The 27,914-nt window shown below is 47.4% G+C and overlaps 1 protein-coding gene across 4 annotated transcripts in view; it reads right to left on the bottom strand.

Annotated features, from left to right (window-relative positions):
- LOC137430057 (tectonic-3) overlaps positions 1 to 27,914 on the bottom strand; it is a 62,017-nt gene that overhangs the window by 729 nt on the left and 33,374 nt on the right. For all 4 annotated transcript variants that reach the window (XM_078780170.1, XM_078780168.1, XM_078780171.1 and 1 more), the window contains 7 exons: positions 19,307 to 19,354; positions 18,868 to 18,951; positions 9,405 to 9,530; positions 9,184 to 9,266; positions 4,042 to 4,170; positions 518 to 674; positions 227 to 367 (listed from right to left, as the gene is read on the bottom strand). In XM_078780170.1, coding sequence (XP_078636296.1) covers positions 227 to 367; positions 518 to 674; positions 4,042 to 4,170; positions 9,184 to 9,266; positions 9,405 to 9,530; positions 18,868 to 18,951; positions 19,307 to 19,354 — 768 coding nt within the window. The remainder of the gene's footprint in view (positions 1 to 226; positions 368 to 517; positions 675 to 4,041; positions 4,171 to 9,183; positions 9,267 to 9,404; positions 9,531 to 18,867; positions 18,952 to 19,306; positions 19,355 to 27,914) is intronic.

Genomic DNA, 27,914 nt, shown 5'->3' on the forward strand with positions numbered 1-27,914 from the left:
CTGAAACACACCTGTGCAAAACTGAAGGTTCTTGGAAGTACTGTATTATGAAGGTGATTTCTGCTGTGTTGTTCAAATATACAATTCACTTTAAATAAAGATTTAAAGAGGTTTAAAGACGTATAAATGAAAGGAATTTTCTTTTCTTTACTTCCTAACGATTCTTAACCTCAAATGAGCGATTGCTCGATCGGTTTTTGTTTTTTGTAATTTCTTTTTTACTTACCAAGACGTTTACGGGAGGAGAGAAGGTGTAACGCGCCGCCACCAGGTGAGCCTGGGGATTGTACACTGTGCCTGTATATGCCCAGAATACGTGCACTTGCACACCGAGCACCAGGCTGCAGGCCTCCTCACACGTTCCCGTCTGCAGGTAGGGAACGACTCACCAATCACAACACGAGAGACATCTCTTGAATACTTATGGCGAATGTGACCAATTCCAAAAGGTGTCATGCAAGTACAGGTATGTAGGAATCCTGCACCCCAACCCCTGTCCTCAGAAATGGAGTCTTACGGCATTAGGAAGGGAATCTGCCCCCAAAATTGTCAACCATTGGCCAGGATCTTTGGGGTGGGAATTCCCAAACTTCCCGAGCAGTGTTGGGATCTCTTGGCCCAGCAGCTGTGACGTGATGACTTGTTGAGCCTCCATGCACGTTTTTCCATGTACGCTGCCCACAGCACAAGTGATAACGTTTTGCTCAACTGTACACAAGGTCAAGGCTCATGGAAGAACTAGAACACAGAATGGATCAGAACACAACAGAACAAAATGAACAGCAGAAAAAGAGAGGGGAAACGCCAACAGCGGGGCCGAGAGAAAAAAATAGACGGAAACGGAAAAACAAGGGATGCAGGGAAGATGCTGTGGGTGGATGAGATCTCAGGAAGCAAAAACTAAATTCGGAATGAGGTGGGTTTGGTGGTGGCGGGAAAGGCAGATTCACTTCCATTTCACCAGGTAAGAAATCCGAGGGACAGACACCAACTACACTTGTGTGTGTGATACATCGATGGGACAGTCAAGCCCTTTCGTACCTGCAGCATTCTGTCGTATTAGTATTCGACACTTTTCACTCACTCGTGCACTTGGGTATTCGAGCAACCCCAGCGACTCGTCACCATGCGCTACATCTGGCCACGCATCGACATCGACATCGACGTGCGCCATTGGGCCGAGCAATGTCTTCAATGCCAATGCTCCAAGATCCAACATCGTACTGTCGCATCACTTGGTAGCTTTTCAATACCAGATAGGACTTGGTAGCTTTTCAATACCAGATAGGACTTGGTAGCTTTTCAACACCAGATAGGACTTGGTAGCTTTTCAACACCAGATAGGACTTGGTAGCTTTTCAACACCAGATAGGACTTGGTAGCTTTTCAATACCAGATAGGACTTGGTAGCTTTTCAATACCAGATAGGACTTGGTAGCTTTTCAACACCAGATAGGACTTGGTAGCTTTTCAACACCAGATAGGACTTGGTAGCTTTTCAATACCAGATAGGACTTGGTAGCTTTTCAATACCAGATAGGACTTGGTAGCTTTTCAATACCAGATAGGACTTGGTAGCTTTTCAACACCAGATAGGACTTGGTAGCTTTTCAACACCAGATAGGACTTGGTAGCTTTTCAATACCAGATAGGACTTGGTAGCTTTTCAATACCAGATTGGCGTTTCCACAGGGTCCACGTGGATCTCGTCGGTCTTCAAACGGGCACCGCTATTTACTGACTTGTGTTGACCATGTCACCCGTTGGCCGAAGGCTACACAGATAGCTGACGTTACCGCAACTACCACCGCCAGGTCCTTCGTCCACATCGGGATCGGACATATTGGTGTTCCATCAACCATCACTAAGGATTGTCGTAGCCGGACCGGATGACGTTGGACCTTGCTGGACCTGATGCCATGACGTTGCCATGACGCTGGACCGGATGCCGCTGGACCAAGAAACCCTTGCAGCAACCACATCATGGACCTCACAAAGTTCTGCAATGCTCTGAGAAGGCCTTCATACCCTTAATATTAATGGTCTCCATAGATCGCTTGAAGCCAGCTTTTCTTGATGCAACACCTGAACGGACCCTCCTCCTGACTGTCCGGTCGACACCTACAACAACGGTACCCTTAACGTCACATACGACTCACTCTGGGCGCCATTTAAACTTCCCAGCACAATACGCACAGTCAATTTTGCTGTTCACCATTGATTTTGGCTGTGACTTATTTTTACATGGACAGTCAACATCTATTTTACATCACTAAGTATTTTGTTTCTACCTTGCTTTAGATTAAACGCACTCTGAGGGCGAGGGGGATACCTGAGGGGCATTATTTTGCATTTCCTGTTATCATATGTGAATACGCTTGAGCTCAGGTTGATCGAGGTGTTTCCGGTACCAGGTGCAACTGCAAGTTAGACGAGCAGGGTTTGGTTGGTCACAGTTGGAATAAAGGATTGACTCAGATTCCGAACGCCTCGGACCGCTTTTCCTTCCACGCTAAAACCTCCTGTGGTTCTACTCAGAATATTTGAAGGCCCCTGTTTGTTACTTGCAAAATCAAAGATTTTTCAAGGATATTGGTCGGTTGCGTTTGTGGTTTTGTCTCTGTCTGTGTGTTTGTCTGTTTGTCTGTTTGTTACTTGCAAAATCGAAGATTTTTCAAGGATATTGGTCGGTTGCGTTTGTGGTTCTTTCTGTCTGTCTGTCTGTTTGTTTGTTTGTCACCGGCATACAGGTCACAGTTCTAAACCGATCGTCACGAAACTTCACCAAGTTGTCTAGGTCGTCCCAATTGAGAAGCCTATTGATTTTGAGGTCAAAGGTCATCTGGAGGTCAAATTTCTAAAATTGCCATTTTAAATCCGATTGACTTCAAAATTGAATAACATTTGTATATTGTCACTAAATAGGAAAGCCAACTATTTTTAAGGTCAAAAGGTCAAACTCAAGGTCAAATTTTTAAAGTCATCAATTTTCATCTAAAAAGCCGTCAATTCTCAACCAATTGACTTGAAAATTGAAGAGCATTTGCATATTGAGTCACTAAATTGGGAAACGTACTATTTTTGAGGTCAATCAGTCAAAGGTCAACTCAAGATCAAACTTCCAAAATCATAACTTTTCATCTGAAAAACCATCAATTTTCATCCGATTGACTTGAGAATTGAACAGCATTTGCACATTGTGTCACTAAATAGGAAAACCAACTATTTTTGAGGTCAAAAGGTCAAAGGTCAACTCGAGGTCAAACTTCCAAAATCATCAATTTTCATCCGATTGACTTGAAAATAGAATCCGCTTTGCGGGGAAAAATGGCCTCTAAAGGTTGTTTTTTTTTGGTTTTTTTTTTACTTGAAAATAGAACAGCATTTGTGTATTGCCTCACTGAATTGGGAAACCACCTATTTATGAGGTCAAAAGGTCAACTCAAGGTCAAACTTCTAAAATCATCATTTTTCATCTGAAAAATCATCACTTTTCATCCTGTTGACCCGAGCTTTGATCAAGATTGTAAATTTTAATCTTCATGAAATGGACAATTTGCTGTATCAATGGAAAACTTTGGGGGGAGGGGGCGGATTTTGCAAGTATCGTGCTACGCATGACGTCTTCTTGTTTGTTTGTTTGTGAGCAGGATAACTGACGGAGGTATGTGTTCAGCCTGGTGGAGGTATGCGCTCTACCGAGTACCATTCTGATTTATAAAAGTTACCACAAGCTATTTTAATGTAAGCCAGGTAACAATGATGACACCGAAATAAAAACGTTCCTCAACTAACAGTACCATAGTTTTGCTGTGCAGGCTGAGCACCGCTGTTCACAGTGCCCTCAGGAAGTGAACCCACCTGTGGACTGTTGGCATGACTTGCAGGTGGAAAAGCAGTATTATCGTTAGTCAACAATCGTGTCTCATTTTCTACAATAAATCATTATCACTTCATGTAATTCATTGTATCTATGTTTTAACCTCCTCGAGTTAGTCGTACACAAAAATTATGCAATGGTACTTAATAAAGGTAAAGTACCTCAGGGTGCAGCCGGTTATTAAATCCTCCCCAAAGGTTGCGCTGGTCCTGGCACAGGTGTCACCCCCAAGGCCTGATGGCAGCCGTAGATGCCACCTCATGGTATCGGTCACCAACCCTGTACTCAGAGTGCACCATAGAAGGTTAAGGATTACATTATAGACTTTGGAGGTTCAAGGTCAAGGTACGTCTTTACTTTTCACACAGTATCGGAGTGTTCCCGACAGGTCAATGAAGGTCTGTGGCTAAAGATCAACTCTGGACAGGTGCTTACTCCATTGTAGTGCATTAAGATTCGGGCAGAATTTTGGAATTTGGTAAGGGTGCCGGCACGATGGGATCTTTAACATCCACCAGCAAATGACAGGTACATCATACAAATACATCATACAAAGGGTACATCTGACAACCAACTTCATGTCCCTCTGCTATCTGACAATTCAACACTGCCTGCGAAGCACCAGGATGTCCGTTTATAGAGAGAGAGGGAATCAAACCACGACTAGATGGTTCAGAAGCAAATATTATGGACGCTCCACGTGATAAATTATCTTTGAAAAAGAAGCCTCGCCTTGAGATAGCATCTGTCAATATCCCATGACCTGATACATCATTGGGAAATTGAATCAGCATGAGGGAAGGAATTTGGAATCCAAGGTGTAGAGCATGCAAATGCTTAATATTTCAGGTTTGTAGAATTTATTTTACATCCTTAAGTGTCTGCCAGCAGTCAGCTTACTGTCCCAAGATGTATGGAGAACTTGTCTATGATTCGAAATCATCACATTGTATCCATTAGCCCCAATTCCCACATTTTTTTTTTTGTATACAGGATCAAGGCTCGTGAAAGAGCTAACATTTATCACACAAAATAAAAATCAGACACACAAACTATATAATATGGGGAGCGGTAGACAAGATGGGGAGAGAAGGGGAAACGCACAAACACAACATTTGAGAGTAGGGACATCAGATCTGTGGGAGGGAGAGGGCTTGGGGGGAGGAGGCGTGGGAAGGGGGGGGGGGGGGGAGAAGTATAAAACACAAGGACACTGCAAGGACTTCCACGAAAGAAGTTGGTATTTCAAAGAAGTGGATCTGGGGTGAAATTAGCAGGGGTAGGAAAGATCAAGGTTTTGTGGTGGAAGATAAATGGTGGTGAACAGCTGTTTTAAAGACCTGGAGGGAGGAGTGGAATTGAAGAGAGTGAGGGAGTTTGTTGCAGAGGTGGGAGAAAAGAGGAATGAAAGAGAGAAGGTGAGCCGAGAGTCTTAATTTTGGCAGTTTAACCATAAGAGGGTTGCAGGCAGATCTTGTGCGACCTGTAGGAATATTTGGGGGACAGAGCACAAACAGAGCTGGGGGAGCAAGGCCGGAGAGGAGTCGGTAGAAGACAGAAAGACCACCAACCTGCCTGCAGTGAGTAAGTGAAAGGCCCTCGGAGTTAGCTTCATCGCGGGAGATTCCAATGATTCTGAAAGCTTTGGTTTCAACAGTGTGAAGCAGAGCTAGGTGTGAGGCAGGAGCACCAACCGAGGGGAGAGCAGTATTCCATTGAGCTGCGGATGAAAGCCTTGTATGTGGTGAGCAGCTCAGGTGTGCCAAGGAAGGACTTCGCACGATGGAGGATGCCCAGTCGGCGACTGGCTTTGGAGGCCAGATTTGAAATGTGGTTTTCCCAGGAAAGATCATGGCAGATAGTGAGACCCAAAAGCTTGAGTGACAGAACTTCTTGGAGAGGATTATTCAGAAAGTGGATGGGAGGGTTGTCCAGTCGGTCTTTTCGGAGAGACATCGTAAGAGGGTGAGATTTGTCAGGATTGAAAGACATGTTCCACTTGTTTGACCAGTCTGTGATTTTTGTCCAGGTCTGCAGAGAGTGAGGAGGCTGCAGACTGCCGATCTGAGGGAAGAGGTATGGAGCGGTAGAGAGTGGAGTCATCAGCAAAGAGATAGAGAGGATTTTCAAGAGAGTCAGAGAGATCATTGATGAAGACCAGAAAAAGCACAGGGCCCAGAACACTGCCTTGGGGAACTCCAGCCTGAACAGGAAGGGGAGATGAGAGAAACCCATTCAGGGCCAAACGTTGACTACGTCTAGAGAGGAAGTCTGCCAGCCATGCGTGGAGATTTCCATGGATACCATAGGAGGAGTGGGGTGAGCAGAGTGGGGTGCCAGACCGTATCGAAGGCACGTGATGTGTCGAGGGAGACAGCTCTAATTTCCTGTTTCGCATTGAAGACCCATCCATTGTTGAGACAGTTGCAGAATCAGAGTCGAGAGTTGACAGAAACTTTTCCACCTTGTCAGGAGGAAAGGACACAGAGTCCAGGAGCAGCTGGGTACGACTGGGTATGGTGGGTACAGAGAGGGATGGATTTAGGAGACAAGATTTTGAGACAAACACAGAGTTGAGGCATTCAGCTTTTTCACGTGCGGAGTCAGCTGTGTAGCCGTTTGAGGTAAGGGAGAGGATGGAGGGGGAACAAACTCCAGAAACAGATTTGACCAGACGCCACCAGGATTTGGAAGAGGGAGACAGATTTGAGAGTTCGGTCTTGAGAGTAGAGAGATAATGCTTCCTGGCTCTCCTGAGGGTGGACACACACTTGCTTCGGGCTTTGTGAAAGGAAATGAGATTTCCTTCCGTTGGATTTGCTTTCCAGGAGGCGAAGGCAAGTTTTTGGGCAATAGCCTCACCACAAGATTCCGTGTACCATGGACGGGAAAGAAGGGTATGACAACTGAAGACGAGATGGGATAAATCTGTGCATGAGAGAGAGCAATTTACTTTGGAAGACTTCCCAGGATGAGTTGACATCAGAGGCGGTAGAGATGGGAGACGAGTCCAGATGATTGATGGCTGCTTGAAGACCGTGCCAGTTGGCCTGAGTGAAATGCCAGACTCGTCGACGGTGAGGAGGCTCTTTGAGAATGGTCAGAGAGATGTCCACTTTAACAAGCACATGATCAGAAGAGCCGATTGGAGCAGAAGAAGAGCAGCAGACATTTGCAGGAAAGTTAGTCATAACCAAGTCTGGAAGAGAAGATGCTCCGTTGACTGAGATCCGGGTCGGGAAATTGACAGATTGTGTCAGTCCCAGTGAGTCGCAGAAGTCCTTTGCTGAGGAGCCATGGCTGGTGAGAGGTACCCACACCCAGCCAACTGGCATGGTGACAATTGAAATCACCTCATATGAGGAAGAGAGAGTTGGGATGAGTAGATAGAAGTTGGTTCATATTATCAGACAGCGAGATGTAGATGGAGTCATCACTGTTTGGTGGACGGTACAACACACATATGAACAAAAGGTGGGAGCGAAGGGGAAGCCGTAGCCAAAGGTATTCCTGGGGGTGAGGTGGAGAGAGGGCAGTGCAGGGCGAGTGAGGAAGAGACTTTTTTTTATAAAGATAGCAACCCCACCTCCAGGACGAGGCTCAGGTCATACCGGAGGAGGGAGTAACCTGGGAGAGATACCAAGGAATCAGAGACATCATGAAGGAGGAAAGTTTCTGTTAAGCAGATCACGTCTGGTTTGTCAGAAGCAACCTGTATGGAGAGATCAGTAAAGTTTGAGTGAAGGCCCCGGATGTTTGATGTCCATACCGTTAATGAAGAGGAAGGCGGAGCATCGGATATAGAACGGGGGAGGGGGGGGTGGGGGGGGGGGAGGGGTAGGTTAAGATGTGGAAGAGGAGGAAGAGGTAGGGAGAGCTGTTGACAGTGTGTCAGAGATTTCAGAATAACTAGGAGAAAGGGAAGGATGGGGCGGACAAAAGGTTTGATGGTGATTGAGTGAGGCACAGTGAGGTGTTATTTGGGGGGGGGGGGTGGGGGGGGCAGAGCGAGGCAGAAGGTTGGGAGGGATGGAGGTGAGAGTTGGAAGGGGGAAAAAGCGGGGAGGATGCTTTGAGGAGGAGGGGTGAGAGGGGGGAAATGGAGAATAAATGAGGGTGGGGATATTTGAAGGGGAGGGGCGAGGGGGGAGTTTAGGAGGGAAGGGGCAAGGGGGGAATTTGAAAGGGATGGGAGATGGGGGAGATTTAGAGGGGAAGGGTGAGGGGGGAGTTGAGGAGTGAGGGGTGAGGGGGAGTCTAGGAGGGGAGGGGTGCGGGGGGAGTTTAGGAGGGAAGGGGCAAGGGGGGAGATTTGAAAGGGAGGGGTGAGGGGGGAGTTGAGGAGTGAGGGGTGAGGGGGAGTCTAGGAGGGGAGGGGTGCGGGGGGAGTTTAGGAGGGAAGGGGCAAGGGGGGAGATTTGAAAGGGATGGGTGATGGGGAAGATTTGGAGGGGAGGGGTGAGTTTGGATTCTCGAAAGTGGTGTATGATTAATGGGAAAAGAACATTTAATGCAAAATGAGTTTCTTGTGATCTTCGAGTCAGAGATACGTTTAAGGACGCTGGAGGGGGGGAGGGGGGTGGATGGAGTGCCGGTGAGTTTAGAGAATGTCGGAAAGAGGAACTGTAAGAGATGGAATTTTTTTTGGAATGAATAGATTTGGTGAGCAAGTCGAAAGCAACCTTTTGAAGAAGAAGAAGAAAAAGGTGTTATAATATACGACAGAATACATCACTTCAGGGGAAAGTTTAAACATTTTTACATTGAACAGTGAAAACTATCTGAGGAAATGGGGGTGAAACACGTGGTCGAAGAATGAACGAACGAATAAGAACAACGAATAAACGAATCAGGACAAAGAAGGAAATGTGTTTTTTTGTTGTTGTTGTTAACATTTTAAACAAGGAAGAATGGGGTGAAAAGATTGGGAAAAACTGAGAACGAAAGTAAATGGACCACAATCGACCGCTGAGAGAAAACAAAGCCTCAAGGTAGGAAACAAAGTACTCGGCCGCAAAAAGCGCAGCACGAAATAACCGACGATTTTTTATACAGGTATGAAAGATTAACACCGATAATAATTAATCTTCCTCGGGACACATTGTAGGTACATACACCGTAAGATAAATACAGTTTCGACAAAAATACAATTGTAAACAATTACTTAACTTCGAAAGCGTGGAGAGTGTGTGCAGCTTCGAAAAACCGTGCCTTCGCCGACAAGATCACATTGTCTATGATTCAAAATAATCACATTGTACCCATTAACCGCAATGCCCACATTGGCCTTTGCTTGAGGATATGAACTGCGTGTGGCAGCGAGCAGTGGTTTGCCAACCAAGTAGCCTGGGTTTCCACTGCGCTGAAACACCTGATCCACTTGCACCTGCACAAGTACAAACGCATTGAATAATCCATTCCCCAAATACACCGCTTTATTCAACATCAAGTTAAGTTCGAGGTTATGGCTAACACTTATCTTGGAGAGAACGCATAATCAACCCGGCACTTTGCATATATTCACCTGACGGAAGCGAATGGTAAAAGACTGTGCGAGGCTGTGCATCGTAATCGGTACAGTAGTCAATGTAACAACTGCAGTAGCACTCAGAATGCCCTCCGTTCCATTGTAGAACAGCTCATATTGCACCTGGTGGGAAAACAAACGATTTAATGTAGGATACCCAGAACTTTTAAGCATAATTGAATTCATATATTGTTATTAGGCCGTCCCTTGCTGGTTTTGTGTGTGTGTGTGTGTGTGTGTGTGTGTGTGTGTGTGTTTGTGTGTGCGCGCACGCGCGTCCGTCCAGGGATGTAACTTTTTACCATTTGAGTTTTGTCATCAAATTTTCACCAAAGCTTTATTATGATAATAAATACGGAGAAGGAAAATTAATAATTTTGTCAAAAGGTTAAAGGTCAGCGTCACCTAAAATCATCACTTTTCATCCAATTGACCTGAAATTTAAATTTACCATTCGAGCTTTGTCATCAAATTTTCAACAAAGTTTTATTATGAGACCATGGAGAAGGCAACTAATAATTTGGTCAAAAGGTCAAAGTCACATAAAATTGTCAATTTTCATCCGATTGACCTGAAATTTTAAGAATTTGCCTATTGGGTTACATAATTGGTTCACCAATCAAAAGCAACAAGCTGATTATGTTTTTTTTTTTAGATTTATAGCTCAAAGGTCAAGGCTGCATGAAATCAACAATTTTCATTATATATATTTTTAACTGTTTTTGATATTTTGAGCATACGGGAGAAGAAGAAAAGAGAGATGTCTGAATACAAATGGACGCAGACGGGCTTTGTCTTTTCAGATGCTTTCTCGTTTACAATTCGTGTTTAGTCCAAAAAATAAAATATCACTTCAAAAAACTTAGAATTGCGCAAAACCTGATTGTTATCAAAATACCTGATTCCCTGATTATCATCAACCTGAAAAGTCATGCACAAGATGACTGCTCAACTTAACCTAGCATGTTGAAAATGGCTTTGAACAAGTCCTGATACCAAAGCCGTTTCTGTCACCTTGTTAGCAGCATGTGATAGTCAACACCGCATACTTCTGCAGGTGTTCAATGAAACACAAGATGCCCACCCGAAAGAGCTTAAAACAACCCTGCTAGGGCATCACAACTTCTTTGTGGAGCTGAGTGCAAAGAAAAGCCAATAGCGCAGACAATGGAATGGGCTCCCAGGAAACTGTGCTTGCACCTACGCTTTTCATCATATATAACCAATGATATACCGATTGAGCACCAGTTGAGCACCGATTGAGCACCGATTGAGCACCAGAATTAATTAATTTGTTAATACATCTCAGTCGCCCGCGACCTCTCTAGCGCGGGCGTCGAACCAGTTCATTTCCGGTGCGACCGGGCCGAGTATCGGCCTGGCCGTGGCCGAAGCCGTTGATTCTGGGCCGAGTTCCGGGCCGAGTTCACTGGTAATTCCCTGTGTGTCACAAGAGGCGACTAACACGGTTGGCGGCAGGAAAGGCATCCGGCCATAAAACATTTCTTCAAAAAGGGGACCACGGTGCCCAAAAAAATACCAACCCCCGCCCTGCGGGGAAAGATGCCCTTAAAATGCGGTTCTTCTTCTTCTATACCAATGAATCCTAACACCAGAGGTTTCCAACGCACAGATGACCTCCTGTGTTGCTGCTCAAAGCAGACGCTTTCATAACATCAAAACAACGTTGAACTGGAGAGTTCATACAACACTTTGCCCCCACGCAGTCTTGAGAAAAAGGACATGGGAAGGGTCTTTTAAGCTCTTGCTTTACGTTTTCGACCATAATCTACTCGTATATTTGCTACGAGCCACCATTTTAGCTGAATCTCGATATTCCCCAACAGAGAGCACGAGCAGCAAATGTTGGTATAAAATGGTCAGAATGGTATAAAATGGCATAATATGCTGTCCAAATACTACTAATCTTGATGTTTTTGGAAGGGCCAACAAGGCAATTTGTGTTCTCGTGTATAATTCATTTGAAATAAAACAAAAGTTTTAAAGGCTCTACAATATATTTTTTTCCCCGAAGTTTACCGACATTGATTCACTTTCATTATTTAACACCACCTTATTTGATAAGTTAAATGAGTTAATCGTGCTTGTTGTTTGCGTCCTTTATGACGTCCCTAAAAACAAACTTTCCTGTTTGGAATGATTTTCTATATTGTTCGACAGGCAGACTAAAACAATTAGCTTACTCTTCTGTGCACATGTGTAATGTACTCGGGACGAGCTTCCGTACAATTTGCTAAATTCAGAGCCCAAAGTACTGCTAAACTGCAGGTTCATGTTCGGGTTCATGTTCCAATTCGTGTTCTCGTGTTCAAAATATAAAATTAAATTTAAATTAAGTAGTTCCTCCATCATCCTCACTCAAGTAGTTCCGTCGACACCGGAGCATCACCATGCCTGCAGAGCATCACCAGCTTCCTTAAACCAACCTAGGTGGACGATCTGGTTCCACACTTTGGAATTGCACCTCCAAAGGGTAGCTACAAGCTGAACTGATAAAGCCCAGCAAGCCAAAGATAATCGCCACCCAATGTTCTAATTCTAGCATCAAACTGCAGAAAATACACTGAAGTCAAGGCACAGCTTCTTTCACTCCACCTGTCCCCTTTTGATTTCACCATCAAGTATCCAAGGCCACCTCCTCTCATGGATCACTGACTTCCTCCACTACCGTATTCAGTGTGTAGCTCTTAACAGGATCCTCTCATCTCCTCTCCCTCTCAAGGGTGGAGTGCCCCAAGGTCGTGCCTTGGGCCAAGTCTTGGTCCTCATCGTCATCAATGATCTTTCTAATTTCCTGAAATTCCTGCCCGTCTCTTTGCTGATGATTCCACCATCTGCCATAACATTTCTCATCCTTCAGACAGGCAGGCAGTAGCCTTGTCCTTGAACTGCAACAAATCCCATAAACTCATCCTGTCTCTCCGAAAGGACCATCTGGCAAATCCTCTCACTTATTTCCTACACAAACAACTTGAAGAGGTTAAGTCACTCAAACATTTTGGCCTCATCATGAGCATGATCTTTCGTGGGCAGAATATATTTCCAAAATGGTCTTCAAAGCCAGCCGCTGACTGGGCGTCCTTCGTCGTGCAAGGTCTTTCCTTGGCCAATCGGAACATTTGCCAAACTACAATGCCTTCATTCGCAGCATGGAGTATTGCTCTTCCGTTTTGGCAAGTGCCTCTGCCTTACACCTTTCCATACTTGATGCTGTGGGAAGCAAGATACCAAAAATCATTGGGAATGCCTGCGATGAAGTTGGGTGTCTAGGCCTGTTACTTTGGTATCACAGATAGGTTGGCGATTCCTCTGTATTCTACCGCCTCCTTGGTACCCGCTGCCCTCTCTTGGCTCTGTTTCTCCCAGGTTTCTGCAGGGTGCACACAGTCTGCCAGTAACCCTCTTGTTAAGCTCTCAAAATACAGGCTCACTGCTCACCTCCACCAATTTGTTCCTCTTTTCTCTCACAAGTGGAACCAAATTCCCCAGTCTGTCAAGTCCCATTCTTCCCTCCAGGGCTTTAACACAGCAGTTCACCATTACATCAGGTCACCCCCACCCTCCCACCCCCCATCCATTACTCATGATCTCTTCTGTCCCAAATTACCCCATTCCCAAGCAGTCTCTTTTTCCAGGTTATTGCGATTTTTCTCCTTCTCCTTTTTGTGCCTCCGTTGACGAAGTCACCGGAGGCATTATGTTTTCAGGTTGTCCGTCCGGCTGTCCGTGATAGGTTTTCGTTATCATGATAACTTGAGAACGGCTGAAGGGATCTTAGTCAAACTTGATACAGGTATGTATAATGAGGTAAAGATGAACTGATTAGATTTTGGGGTCACAAGGTCAAAGACCAAAGGTGAGAGGTCATGTTAGGTATAAATCCTGTTACCGCAATAACTTGTGAACCAACAATGGGATTCTTACTAAATTTGGTAAACTTGTGTAGAATGATGTAAAGATGAACCGCATAGATTTTTGGGTCAAGAGGTCAAAGGTCAAAGTCCTAATAGGTCTATAACTTGAGAACGGTAAAGGGATCTAATTCAAACTTGTGTTACGTACTTCCTCCCTAAACCCCGGCCACAGTGTACCTCCGAGCTTCGAAAGGAGTCACGGCAGAAAGATGTGCAATTTTGTGTGTGTCCCAATGACCAATGGTAGAACCACACCAAGCAATTGATACAAAACAAATTATTGTATTCAAAACTCACACAATAATTACACTTAACACAAGTACAAGGAAACTCTCACTTGCACATCATAAACCACACAATTCCTATGATGGTACCACAAAAATGTTCCTTAATCAATAACTCACAGTACTCTGACGTGAGTGAACTGTAACATTCCCCAAAGTTCATGCAGAACGACGGCAGCACGACATGCAGAGCAACGATTGTTACGACACAAGTAGTTCATCTGGCGATCGACACGAAAAGGTCGTACTTGGACCTGAACCCAGGTCGGTCGACAGTCAAAGCCGCAGAAGAGCCATGAGGCGAGAGGTCGGGCTGAAGTCGGTTCGGTAATGATTCACCCAAAAGGTGAGCGGAAACTCACACCTTCCGTTCACCGACAATGAAGCTGACATGAACAATCGGCGGTTCCCATGCGGAGATCACTCCGGGAAAACCCACGACACACACGTGGAACAGGGCGAAGGGCTGGTGCGAGGTGAAATGGCGGACCGGCCGATAATGGAGGCGTCAGCTTGCTCTCCAACGATGATTCACTCTCGGAACCAAAACCCGTCACGTAGGTTTAATTGCAACCGCAATAACGACACTGTCACAGGAATCCCTTTCCCGGGGAAACCAACATTCGCTCGTGACCAATGTCCAAAAGGTCCGCTCGCCACCCCGAAGCAGAGAAACCCTTCTTCTCCGATCTCTCTCGATTCCCCTCGCCCACCTCTTTTTCTTCTTCCGGTTTCTTCTTCACCCATTTCGTTTTTCTTCTGAAACAGTATTTTTACCTTTGAAGAAAGTTATCTCCATTTCACACCGAGACCGTAACAATAATAGTACCTGAAACTAAAAATGCTTCAAGTAGATGAAAACCACAAAGACGGAAGTGACGAATCCGTAACATTTGGTACAGATATGTATAATGATGTAAAGATTAACTGATTAGATTTAGGGGTCCTGAGGTCAAAGGTCAGAGGTCATGTCAGGTAAAAATGCGATGACTTGTGAACAGCTGAAGGGATTTAAATTAAAACTTGGTACAGGTATGTATAATGATGTAAACATGAACTGATTAAATTTTGGGGTCAAAGGTCAGACGTCATGTCAGGAAAAGATGTGATAACTTGAGAACAGCTGTATGGATTTAGAGCAAACTTGGAAAAAGTGTTATAATGATGTAATAATGTTGGCGGAGGCATAATCGGTCAACGTCGTGACGTCGAAGAGTGTTGTTCTAGTGTCATTTGTTAATCGTCAGTTGGATTGTTACTTTTCTGTTTCATCCCTGCTTTCCCTTTCCTCTTTTTGCTGTATTTCATTCAGCTTGTGTGCAGCTTGTTCACTCCCATGTGTCCTTCTAATCCTCCCCTTGACCTCATTCGCAATCTCACTTCTACTCTGCTGTTGGTGTTTTCCCCCCTTTCATTTCGTTGCTTTCCATTCTGCTCTAACTCTTCCATCCACGAGCCTCAATCATATATGCAAAAAAGAAAAGTTGATGGCATTCGAAGTTGATGGCGCACCATCGCAAATCCCCACACTTCCTACCTAAAGTAAGGTTGAAAGATGACAAAAAGTTCCATCAGGAATGACCAAATGTCAAATTTTGAGTTCAAAATATCTGATGTTTTGACCCCCATAACTCCCACTGGGGGTGAAATCCAAAAAATCGTTACATATTTAATGCATCTCCCAATGCTGATTACATCGAGAAATTTTAATTAAAATGCTTTAAAAAGTGCCAGTAATTGCATTTGTTGGTATTTGACATTTTGGCCCCGCTACAGGGTTCGGGACTAAAAATGATACCGCTTTTGCAACTTCTTGCCATGTGGTGATCATAACTACAAAGTTTGGTGAATTTCGGTCCAACCGTTTAGGAGTTAGAATGACAGGACAGATGAAGCAGATTACAATATCTGCCCATTTTTTTCAAAAGGTGTGGGGGATAAAAAAGCACAGCAGAAGTGCTGACGAGTGTAAATTTTACTTCCAACCGAGACATCACCGAGGAGACAATGAAGCAGAAGAGAAACTACCCTCTTGTGCAAAAGACTCACGGCCTACCTACTTGGCAGTGTCTTAACTGCTCGGGAACTGGTGTTAATGCTGCAGGGTGCTGATGCAGAAGTGTGGCTTGAATGACAGTGCTCGGAGGATAATACATGACTGTGGCATGGTGCCGAATACCAAGGAACAACTTCTCCTCTGTGGACTCTTGCCTGAACCATGCACCCTTGCTGACCTCTACATTAACAACATTAAAGCAAAGACATGTGTGAAATTGTGGAAGAGAAATGTGTGAAGATATACAGTCACGTGAAAAAGTAAGTACACCCCATGTAAAGTTTTGACTTTTTCAACATATTTCAACATACAGCTATTTGATCTTCGTTTCAACAATATTGATAGATAAAGGTGATATAATATAACAAATATCATGAAACATTTACATTTTGTAGTCCATTGTATAATTTAAATAAACATAAATGCAAATTTCGCATGTGGAAAAAGTAAGTACACCCTTGGCTCTAATAGGTGGTATTGCCCCCTTTGGCAGAAACAACCTCAAGTAGGCGTTTCTTATAACTGTCTACCAGTCTCTGACATCGACTGGGATAAATTTTTGCCCACTCCTCCATGCAGAATTCTTTCAGCTGCGCGATGTTTGAGGGGTTTCTTGAATGCACAGCTCGTTTCAAATCCCCCCACAACATTTCGATGGGATTTAGATCCTCGCTTTGACTTGGCCATTCCAGAACCCTCCATTTCTTTCTTTTCAGCCATTCCTTGGTAGATTTACTGGTATGTTTAGGGTCATGGTCATGTTGCAAGGTCCACCTTCGGTTGAGATTCAACTTCCCGACAGATGGCCTCACATTATCCTCAAGCACCCTCTGGTACAATGAAGAATTCATAGTGGATTATATGATGGTGAGCTGCCCAGGCCCTGATGCAGCAAAGCTGCCCCAAACCATAATATTTCCACCACCATGCTTTACAGTTGGTATCAGGTTCTTCTGGTCAAATGCTGTCTTTGGTTTTCGCCAAACATGTCTTCTGGTACTGTGGCCAAATTGCTCTACCTTTGACTCATCTGTCCAGAGCATATTGTTCCAGAAGTGCTGGTCTTTACCTCTGGTGTTCATTGGCAAACTTTCGGCTTGCCCTGATGTTCTTTCTGGACAGCAAAGGTTTCCTCCTGGCACACCTCCCATGGAGATCAAATTTGTGCAGCCTCTTTATAATGGTAGACTCGTGCACTTTGACATCAACAGTGGCAAGAGCTACCTCTGGGTCCCGTGATGACATTCTGGGGTTCTTAGAGACTTCTTTCAGCATATTGCGGTCTGCTCTCGGGCTGAACTTGCTGGGGCGGCCTGGCCTGAACAAGTTGGCAGTTGTTTGGAATCTCCTCCACTTGTAGATGATCTTCCGGACAGTCGAATGATTGATTTCAAATTGTTTGGAGATCTTTTTAAATCCCTTCCCAGACTCCTAGGCATCTATAACCTTCTTTCTGAAGGCCTCAGAGAACTCTTTTGATCTCGGCATGGTGACGCCGCACACCAACAACAAAGAGCAAACCAAACTAAATGTCTGAGGTTTAAATAAGACAGGTTCCTCCAAGATCCTCTCTGACGATGTTCTAATCATTTGCACCTGAGCTGGTGCACCTGATTCTAATTTTAGGTATTTGAAGTAGTGATAAATGCAAGGGTGTACTTACTTTTTCCACATGCGAAATTTGCATTTATGTTTATTTAAATTATACCATGGACTACAAAATGTAAATGTTTCATGATATTTGTTATATTATATCACCTTTATCTATCAATATTGTTGAAACGAAGATCAAATAGCTGTATGTTGAAATATGTTGAAAAAGTCAAAACTTTACATGGGGTGTACTTACTTTTTCACATGACTGTATAACTAACATATGAATAAAATTTTACATTACATTGTTATTTTTGATAAAGGCATCATCAAGCAGTCAAGAGTGTGGTGTAATGGATAGAATGTGCGCTCCGAGTCTGGAAGGTCGGTGATTCAAATCCTGCTTCAAGTGACATGGCCCAACTGCTTCAAGCTGAGTCATACCAAAGACTTAAAAAAAAATTGGTACATGTGCTGCTTCCTTGCTTGTCGTTCATCATTTAAAAGGATGCAGAAGGGACAATCTCCATAGGCTGGCATCCAAGGGGAGGAGGAAATTTATCCTCAGAAAGTGTCCCGCTCAGTGTCGTGAGAAAGGCAGCACCATTGTTGTGGGGTCGCTCATACCCAGAGTGCCCTGGGAGTACTGGGACTTACCGCAAGCTCAGTGGCCGTGTTGGTCTCATGTAACAATCCTGTGTTGTGCCTTGTGTATTCATCTGTATGTCCATTTGTTTGGGATGTGTGTATGGCAGTTCCACTTCAAGCGTTGGAGCCCGTAAATAAATATTAAAAAAAGGAAGAGAACAATTAAGGCGATGTGATTACCTCATCACATGACCCGCCATGTCATCTCGAGGATAGTTTTGCTTCGGGACTTGTGTTTACATGCGGTGTACATACCATATGAACTCTGAAAAAGTACTGAGAATGCATTCCAGATGTATTGTTGCTGGTTGGAGCAATACTGTTCAATCAAAGATGGTGAGATTATGCATGTTTTCCCACAAGATTCAGCTGTAAGGAAAATATGGATAGCCAAGGTAGAACTGACGAGAGGAAAGTGACATGGCCCAACTGCTTCAAGCGCCATTTGTAGCTCCCATATTAAAGATAACTCGTACAACACCGGCCTGTATTCCCAGTTTGGGATGAGTAAATTGAAGCGATTGAAATCCGACGCAATCCCCATGAAGATTAGAGATCATTATTTTCTAATGGAAAACAACAAAATGGACAGAACAGCTGCAGAAAAGGGGCCATTCAAAAATTACGTAGCACATATGGGGTTGAGGAGGGGGAGGGTGTATGTCCAAGCATTACAGAATGTTACTTGGGGGAGGGTTGGTGGTGCATGTGCATTGTCCTGATTCCGTGGACCTCTAAGTGAATTTGACAGGAATTATTGTGAAGGCAGTTAAACTCTCCCAAAAACAACATTTTACCATTGAGGATCCCCGATGGCAACAGATCATGAAACTTCATCTATAAATGGCACAAAACAGTACCTGCTATTCACAGTGTGCAGCATTTCATTGTGAGCTCAACGTAAGGCACAAAGTATACGTCTCAAGAGTCGGTGTAACAAATACCATTGTGACGACATTCATGCAGTCACTTCCTGCCAACTTTGGAGCCACCAGAGGTACAGATGCCTCGGATGAGGACACTTCAATCTAGACAAGGCCCAGGAAGAGAATATGTGAATCATACGGACATTTGTTAATAATGACTTCTAGCATAACCAGAAAATGGGATATCCAGTTATTAACATTCCTTCTGAGTGATTATGTACCTTATGATGTAATGTGTTGTCTACAAAGCACATGACTGAAGTTGGATCCTATTCTGTTCTGTAGATGAGAATCAACCCGAACTACAGAGCTTGTGAGGTGAAACATACAAATGTAAAATTAACGAAACACTGCAGAGTTCTGCAAAGGCAAACACTATGGTTATTTAAATAGCTGATGTGAATGAGTCTGTTGATCTTAAAGGGACCCACAGTAGGCTTGTAGCGATCCACCTTACCGTGACGTAATCATCAGGCATGGGTTCATCTCTCAGTGCCTCCGGACTCTACAAAAATGATCGGAAAAGGATAATCAAATTATATTGTTGTCTCTCCTTCCTGTCTCGTCTCGAACATCCATTGCTCAAGGTAGTGTGGAGGTTTTAGAACAAAAGTTCTGCTGAATAAGCACAGAGTCGGTCACGGCGGTCCAAACGACCAGCTTGATGTGACCGCGTCACAAGAACAGCCGAGTTGTAATATTTCTCATCAATATCATCAAACACCAGATTTAGCAAAGGCTTTATAACTCAATTTAGACAACTTGCCATTGTGACGCTGCTTGATGCAAGAAATGCTTGAAAATTACTTGATGGAATGAGCGTGTCAAATAAACCAAAAGGGAAACGAGCTTTACAAAAGATAAGCTGTTGATTTGTTATATGCAGTACAATGCCTGAACATATAAGTTGGAAACATGCAAGTTATACCAACGCTTCATGCGGATTCAACAATAAATAATCATGAGGGAATTATTCAATGTAAGCACCAGCTTCATACACTTGTATTATTTGTTCAAATTTATCCCAGGGCAAGTATAAAATACAATGAAATTAAAACGTTGTTGTAACTAATATTTTAAGCTATAAATTGTCTTCAAACATAAAATAAGCAAAACACCATCCAAGTGGAAAACGAGGGGTCGGATTTGGGGAGGGGTAGGGTGTTTTCCTTCAGAATTCCTTTGGCTTGCACACTCATACAACACAAAACACACAGACAGACTTCCACTAACACAGCACACGATATACAGTGCATTCAGAAAGTATTCAGACCCCTTCACTTTTTTCACATTTTCTATGTTGCAGCCTTATGCTGAAATCGTTAAAATTCATTTTTTCCCTCATCAATCTACACTCAATACCCCAAAATGACAAAGACAAAACAGGCTTTTAGAAAGTTTTGCAAATTTATTAAAAAGAAAAAACTGAAATATCACATTTACATAAGTATTCAGACCCTTTGCTATGACACTTGAAATTTAGCTCAGGTGCCTCCCATTTCTCTTGATCATCTTTGAGATGTTTCTACACCTTGATTGGAGTCCACCTGTGGTAAATTCAATTGATTGGACATGATTTGGAAAGGCACACACCTGTCTATATAAGGTCTCACAGCTGACAATGCATATCAGAGCAAAAACCAAGCCATGAGGTCGAAGGAACTGCCTGCAGAGCTCAGAGACAGGATTGTGTCGAGGCACAAATCTGGGAAAGCCTACAAAAAAATTTCTGCTGCATTGAAGGTTCCCAAGAGCACAGCGGCCTCCATAATTCTTAAATGGAAGAAGTTTGGAACAACCAGGACTTTTCTTAGAGCTGGCCGCCCGGCCAAACTGAGCAATCGGGGGAGAAGGGCTTTGGTAAGAGAGGTGACTAAGAACCCTATGGTCACTCTGGCTGAGCTCCAGAGATCCTGTGTGGAGATGGGAGAAACTTCCAGAAGGACAACCATCACTGCAACACTCCACTGATCTGGGCTTCATGGCAGAGTGGCCAGACAGAAGCCAAACAGTTCAATCTTGGTTTCATCAGACCACAGAATCTTGTTTCTCACAGTCTGAGAGTCCTTTAGGTGCTTTTTTGCAAACTCCACGCGGACTTTCATGTGTCTTTCACTGAGGAGAGGCTTTCTAACAATTTCTAAAAGGTGCCAATAATATTGTCCAGGCCATTTTAGGATTCCTGTGTGGAATAAGCTAAGATTTAGTAATTCTTCACCTTGTTTGTTTTATTCCACTGCAAACCAAAGAAATACATATGTGGATACCAAAATATTTTTTAATTTCAACAATTTCCTGGAAGAAATGGTGCATTATTTGAAAAAAGTGCAAGGGTGCAAATATTTCGGGCCACAACTGTATAGATATAAGATGTATATTGTGGCGGACACAAAAGCCCACTGGCGTGGTGACATCATTCCACGCACCAAGTGGGCGGTGGCCACGCCCGAGGGGTAGGCGTGGCCTCAGGATATACACCGGGCGACCAGCCCGGAAGAGTTCAGTGTTACAGTGTAGTCTTACAATAAAGACGTTCATATGTTACCGCTTGTCCGCTTCCTCCTTGCTCACAAGCAGCGCGCGTAACGCCGCGCTTTACTGGTGACCCTCGACGTTGGATCTGCCGTAGCGATCCTTCCGAACACGACGCCATTGCAATGGCCAACGACAAGTCAATGGCGATTAAACTTCCCGAATTTTGGGAGGCCCAGGCCGAGGTCTGGTTCGTTCAAGCCGAAGCCCAATTTCAGCTTCGGCGCCTCACCAACGACGACCTGCGCTACTGCCATGTCGTCGCCTCCCTCGGGCCCGGCACGGCCGCTCGAGTTGTGTCCGTCCTTCGCCACCCACCGGACGGCCACAAGTACGAGGCACTCAAGCGGCTACTCCTAGCCACGTTCAGCCTCACGGACGACGCACGGGCCGACCGCCTCCTGGATCTCCCCGAGCTCGGTGAGACGTGCCCGTCGGTCCGAATGGACCATATGCTGTCACTGTTGGGCGACGAAGCCCCCGGTTCGCTATTCCGGGCGCTTTTCCGTCGCCAACTTCCAGCGCAGGTTCGCCTCGCGTTGGCCGGGACCGGGCTAACGGAACCCCGAGCATTGGCGGCCGAGGCGGACAAGTACTTCGCCGCTTCGGACACGCGGGCGAGCGTTGGCGTGGCCGTCACGGCCTTCGACGCTGCTGTTCCACAGCATCATCTTCTACAGCACGCTGAGTTTCAGCAGCATGCTGATACGCACCTCGTGAACGCCGCCACGCCCCGCCCACCGCCACGGCGAAAACCGCCACCGCGGGGAAACCCGTCGACTCCACCGGCCTGGCGGAGCCAGCCGCGCTCCTCCAGCTCCACCACCTGGTGCTGGTTCCACGCCAAGTTCGGCCACGAAGCTCGGCGGTGTCATCCGCCGTGCTCCTTCAACGGGTCGGGAAACGCCCGGGCCGGCGCTCAATTGTGGCGATGAGCGCCGGCCGTTCGAGCAGCCTGCTGTTCATAACGGACACCTTCTCCGGGCGCCGTTACCTGTGCGACACGGGAGCACAGGTGAGTGTCATTCCCGCCGGCACGTCAGACAAGCACGCCGCGGGTGGGGGCCCCGCGCTGCTTGCCGCGAACGGGACGCCCATCCGTACGTACGGAAAACGCTGCCTCTCTCTGCGGTTTGGAGGGCAGGTTTTCCGATGGACGTTCGTCACCGCCGACGTGCCCATGGCACTGCTTGGCGCGGACTTCCTGTGCGCTAATGGGCTCCTGGTCGACGTCAAGCGCAGACGGCTTGTCCAGGCCGAGACGTTCAGCTCGCTCGCATGTGCGTTGCCCAGCTCAACGAGCGGCTTGCCAAGCGGCTTGCTGAACGATTCGGTTCCGGCCACGTTGGTCTGTACGCTTCCGGCAGCGGACGCATTCACCCGCCTCCTCGCCGGCTTCCCGGCCCTCACGCGGCCCACCTTCTCGGCGGGGGCCGTCAAGCACGGGGTGGCCCATCACATCCCCACCGTCGGGCCACCGGTCTACGCCCGGGCACGCCACCTCGAGCCGACGAAGCTGGCGGTGGCAAAAGCGGAGTTCGCTACCTTGGAGCGACTCGGCATCGTTCGGCGCTCAGAGAGCGCTTGGGCGTCGCCGCTGCACATCGTGCCGAAGCCCGGCGGGGGATGGCGACCGTGCGGGGACTATCGCCGTCTCAATGACGCCACGACTCCCGACCGCTACCCCGTCCCCCACATTCAGGACTTTTCCGCCCGTTTGGCGGGCAGGTCCTTCTTCTCGAAGGTGGACCTCATACGCGGCTACCATCAGGTCCCCGTCAGGCCGGAGGACGTCCCGAAGACGGCGGTCATCACGCCATTCGGACTCTTCGAGTTCCTGCGCATGCCCTTCGGTCTGAAGAATGCGGCTCAGGCGTTCCAGCGACTGATGGACAGCGTCCTGCGCGACTTGGATTTTGTCTACGTCTACCTGGACGATATCCTCGTCGCCAGCGCGTCCCGCGAAGAGCACCTACGCCACCTCCGCACGCTCTTCGAACGCCTGGGCCAGCATGGCCTGATTGTGAACCCCGCAAAGTGCCGGTTCGGCGCCGCCACAATCGATTTTCTGGGGCACCGTGTCACCAGGCACGGAGCCGTCCCCCTGCCGGCCAAGGTGGAGGCGGTGAAGGGGTTTCCGCGCCCCCGCACGATCAGAGGGCTGCAGGAGTTCCTGGGCATGGTGAACTTTTACCATCGGTTCCTGCCCCGTATCGCCCAGCTCCTGCGCCCCCTGCACGAAGCTCTCCGAGGTAAGCCGGGCAAAGGCGACGTTACCTGGACCGAGCAGATGGACACGGCGTTCACGGGCGCGAAGCTCGCCTTGGCTAACGCCACCATGCTCGCGCACCCGGCGCCCGATGCACCGATCGCCCTCACCACCGATGCCTCGGACTACGCGGTGGGCGCGGTGCACGAGCAATGGGTGCGTGGAGCTTGGCAACCGCTGGCGTTCTTTAGCCGGCAGCTTCGCCCGCCCGAACGCCGTTACAGTACCTTCGACCGCGAGTTGCTCGGACTTCACTTGGCGGTCAGGCACTTCCGCCATCTGCTCGAGGGCCGGGCGTTCACTGCCTTCGTCGACCACAAGCCGCTGATCTTCGCGATGGGCAAGGTCACCGAGCCGTGGTCGGCCCGGCAGCAGCGTCACCTCTCGGCCGTGTCCGAGTACACGACGGACATCCAGCACGTCGCGGGGAAGGACAACCCGGTGGCGGATTGCCTTTCCCGGGCCGTCGCCCACGCAGTCCACCTCGGCATCGACTATGCCCGGATGGCAGCGGACCAGGCCGCTGACCCCGACGTCCAGGCCTTGCGGACCGCCGTCACGGGCCTCCGCGTCACCGAGGTGCCGTTCGACGGCGCGGGCGCGGCCCTCTTGTGCGACGTCTCCCTCGGGCGTCCTCGCCCCATTGTGCCCGCGGGCTGGCAGCGCCAGGTGTTTGACGCCATCCACGGCCTGTCCCACCCGGGCGCGAGGGCCTCCCAAAGGCTGATCGCCGACAAGTTCGTCTGGCATGGCCTCCGGAAGGCCGTCCGCGGCTGGGCCAGGACATGCCTCGCGTGCCAGCGCGCCAAGGTGCACCGGCACACCCAGGCCCCGTTGGCCCCGTTCACGGTGCCGGAACGCCGGTTTGACCACGTCCACGTGGACCTGGTGGGACCTCTGCCCCCCTCGCGGGGTTTCACCCACGTCCTCACCATGGTGGACCGCACCACCCGGTGGCCGGAGGCCGTGCCCTTGGCGTCGACAACGGCGGCCGATGTCGCGCAGGCTTTCATCGCCACCTGGGTCGCCCGGTTCGGCGCCCCCTCAGACATCTCATCCGACCGCGGCCCCCAGTTCACCTCGGAGCTCTGGGGGGCGGTTGCGCAGGGGCTCGGGGTCCGGCTGCACCGAACCACGGCCTACCACCCCCAGGCTAACGGCCTGTGTGAGCGATTTCACCGCTCATTGAAGGCCGCGCTCCGGGCCACCCTCCGCGACGGCGGCTGGGTCGACAGGCTCCCCTGGGTCCTGCTGGGCCTCCGGACGGCGCCCAAGGAGGACCTGCGCGCATCCGCGGCGGAGTTGGTCTTCGGGCAACCGCTGCGGGTGCCGGGCGAGTTCCTCCCCGACTCCACGGCACCATGGTCCGCGGCACAGCAGCGCTCCGCTCTGCAAGAGACCGCCCAGAGGTTCGCCCCGGTGCCAACGGCATGCCACGGGCACCCACCGACGCACGTCGCCCCGGAGCTTCGCACGGCGGAGTACGTCTTCATCCGCCACGATGCCCATCGGACACCACTGCGGCCCCCGTACGACGGGCCTTTCCGCGTGCTGGAGACCGGGGCGAAGCACTTCACCCTGGACATCGGCGGTACTCCTGACCGCGTTTCGGTAGACCGCCTCAAGCCGGCCCACCTCGATGTGGACCATCCACCGCCAGTGGCCCGACCCCCACGTCGGGGCCGCCCTCCTGCGGGCGGACCCCCGGCACCGCCCAGCCCCGCCGCCACGGCGCCCCCCGGTCCTGCACCCATCCCAGGGGCAGCCAGGGGCATCCCACCTGGTATCCCTGCACCCCAGACGCCGCCGATCGCCAGGGGGCGCTTCGGCCGGGTCATTCGTCTGCCCCGCAAACTGGCCCTCCAGGTGCGCGGGAATTCTGGGGGGGCGCGTGTGGCGGACACAAAAGCCCACTGGCGTGGTGACATCATTCCACGCACCAAGTGGGCGGTGGCCACGCCCGAGGGGTAGGCGTGGCCTCAGGATATACACCGGGCGACCAGCCCGGAAGAGTTCAGTGTTACAGTGTAGTCTTACAATAAAGACGTTCATATGTTACCGCTTGTCCGCTTCCTCCTTGCTCACAAGCAGCGCGCGTAACGCCGCGCTTTAATATATATATATATACACATATATATATATATACAGTATCTATCTATAATTCCAGTAATCTCTGTGTGTTTGTTTGTACGTTTGTACGTTTGTTTGTCTGTGACCGCTGTTTCTCGACAACCACGGGTCCGATATACTTTAAACTTGCCAGGTATATTGCTGGGGACCCGAGGATGTGCCTTTTCAAGGTTTCATATTAATCGGACAATTACTTACCGAGCTATGTCCAAAAAACGATTCAACCAATCAGAGAGCAGCGAGCTATCGCGTGTGCCGAACGTGGCGGACACACTCTGCCTCGGATGGCACATTTGAGAGCGTATTCATTTATTTCACGTTTGCAAACTATGTTGGCGCTATGTTGGCGTTAAACTATGTTTTAAAACTAATAAAAACCCCGGGGGGATTGTCACTGTACTCGCAAGCCGTTCGCCGTTCGCTTTGGCGTTGCGAATGGACCAAAACATTTCATGCACCAAACCATTTCATGTAAAGCGTTCGCCGTTCGCTTTGGCGTTGCGAATGGACCAAAACATTTCATGAACCAAACCATTTCATGTAAATAGAGGGGGGGATATAATTTTAGATATAGATATAGTACGGGCATGCCCTAGTATTATAAAACAGGAGTGTCTGTCCGTTCCCAAAATATTCCCTCAGTTTTGGGGCAAGCCCCGCCAAACCTCCTGTGGAACGTTTGGGGATGTTGTAGTAGGTTTCATCCTACAACTAGTAAGTAGCAGGTTTCATCAAATCCTCCATAAAATTATGATTTGAAATTAACTCAGTACGAACCTGACCCAAATCTGGAAGTGAACATATGCGGATAATCAGCTGGTTTGATAATATCTCAATACAATCGTCATTTAACACAGTATTTTGTGATAGTATTCATTTATGATTGGAATGATGCTGTTTGGAATTGAGTGAATACAATTATGATTTTGATTTTCTAATCGTACGGAACTGCTCCATATCCAGATGTAACGTCAGCACAGATTTAAAAAATTTTTTTATGTCACGAGTGTTGGTAAAACATTACCGAACAGAGATTAGACTCCGCCCCCCGACGATTCGTCACGAGTGTTGGTAAAAGTTTAAAAATAATTTTGAATGCTATTTAATTTGTGATTGGAGTTATGCTATTTGGAATGAAAATAGAGATATTTAGTTCAAATGAATGAGGAACTGACGTGGGGTTTTCCCCTTTCTAACCGTGAGATTCGCGGATCGCCATATGTAGATTCGCCATTGACTGGGTAAAGAACCATCAAACAGGTAAGTTTTTCGTGCAAGTCCTTCATTAACCTGCTGTGCATGCTTTATGTTCGACTACAGAAGGCACAGGAATGTGGAATTTATTGGTTCATGGTTTCCCATTCGCCGTTTTCTTTCCTAAGCCTTTCAAGAACCTGCTGTCCATGTCTGATGTGCGACTGAAGGTGGCACAGGATTGTGGAATTTTTTGGTTCCATAGTTTAGCATTCACCGTTTCCGCATTGTTTGCTTTCAGCTCCCCACCCGTATATACTGTATATATATATATTGTTTCATTTGTGGGGGTAAACAATGAAATACCTTAGGAAAGTTAGAAATGTGTAGTTTCGAATGCTCCATATGCCGCAAATAAGCCATCTCTATGTATGTAAGTAGGCCATCTGTCCGGGTCAGAGTGTCTGCATGTCGCCATAAAGGGCGTGGCATTGTGATAATTAATTCGAGGGCTAAAAGATTAATTCCCCAGTGTCTAATTTGCCTCCTGTGGTCTTCCCTTCGCTTTTGTTACATTTGACCAGCCAGGAAATTGAGGGCTCAGTAAAACAACGATAGCACTGTAATGGAATTTATTTTACAACACCGCCAATGCGCTCACAATGCCGCCAGGTCTGACATGTGGAATCTGTCCGGGTCAGAGTGTCTGCATGTCGCCATAAAGGGCGTTGCATTGTGATAATTAATTCTAGGGCTAAAAGATTAATTCCCCAGTGTCTAATTTGCCTCCTGTGGTCTTCCCTTTGGTTTTATTACATTTGACCAGCCAGGAAATTGAGGGCTCAGTAAAACAACAATAGCACTGTAATGGAATTTATTTTACAACACCGCCAATGCACTCACAACGCCGCCAGGGCTGACAGAAACAGCATTTGCTGAT

This window comes from Myxine glutinosa, chromosome 6 (genome assembly GCF_964187855.1).
Source record: "Myxine glutinosa chromosome 6, kmMyxGlut1.1, whole genome shotgun sequence".
Classification (NCBI taxonomy): Eukaryota; Metazoa; Chordata; class Myxini; order Myxiniformes; family Myxinidae; genus Myxine; species Myxine glutinosa.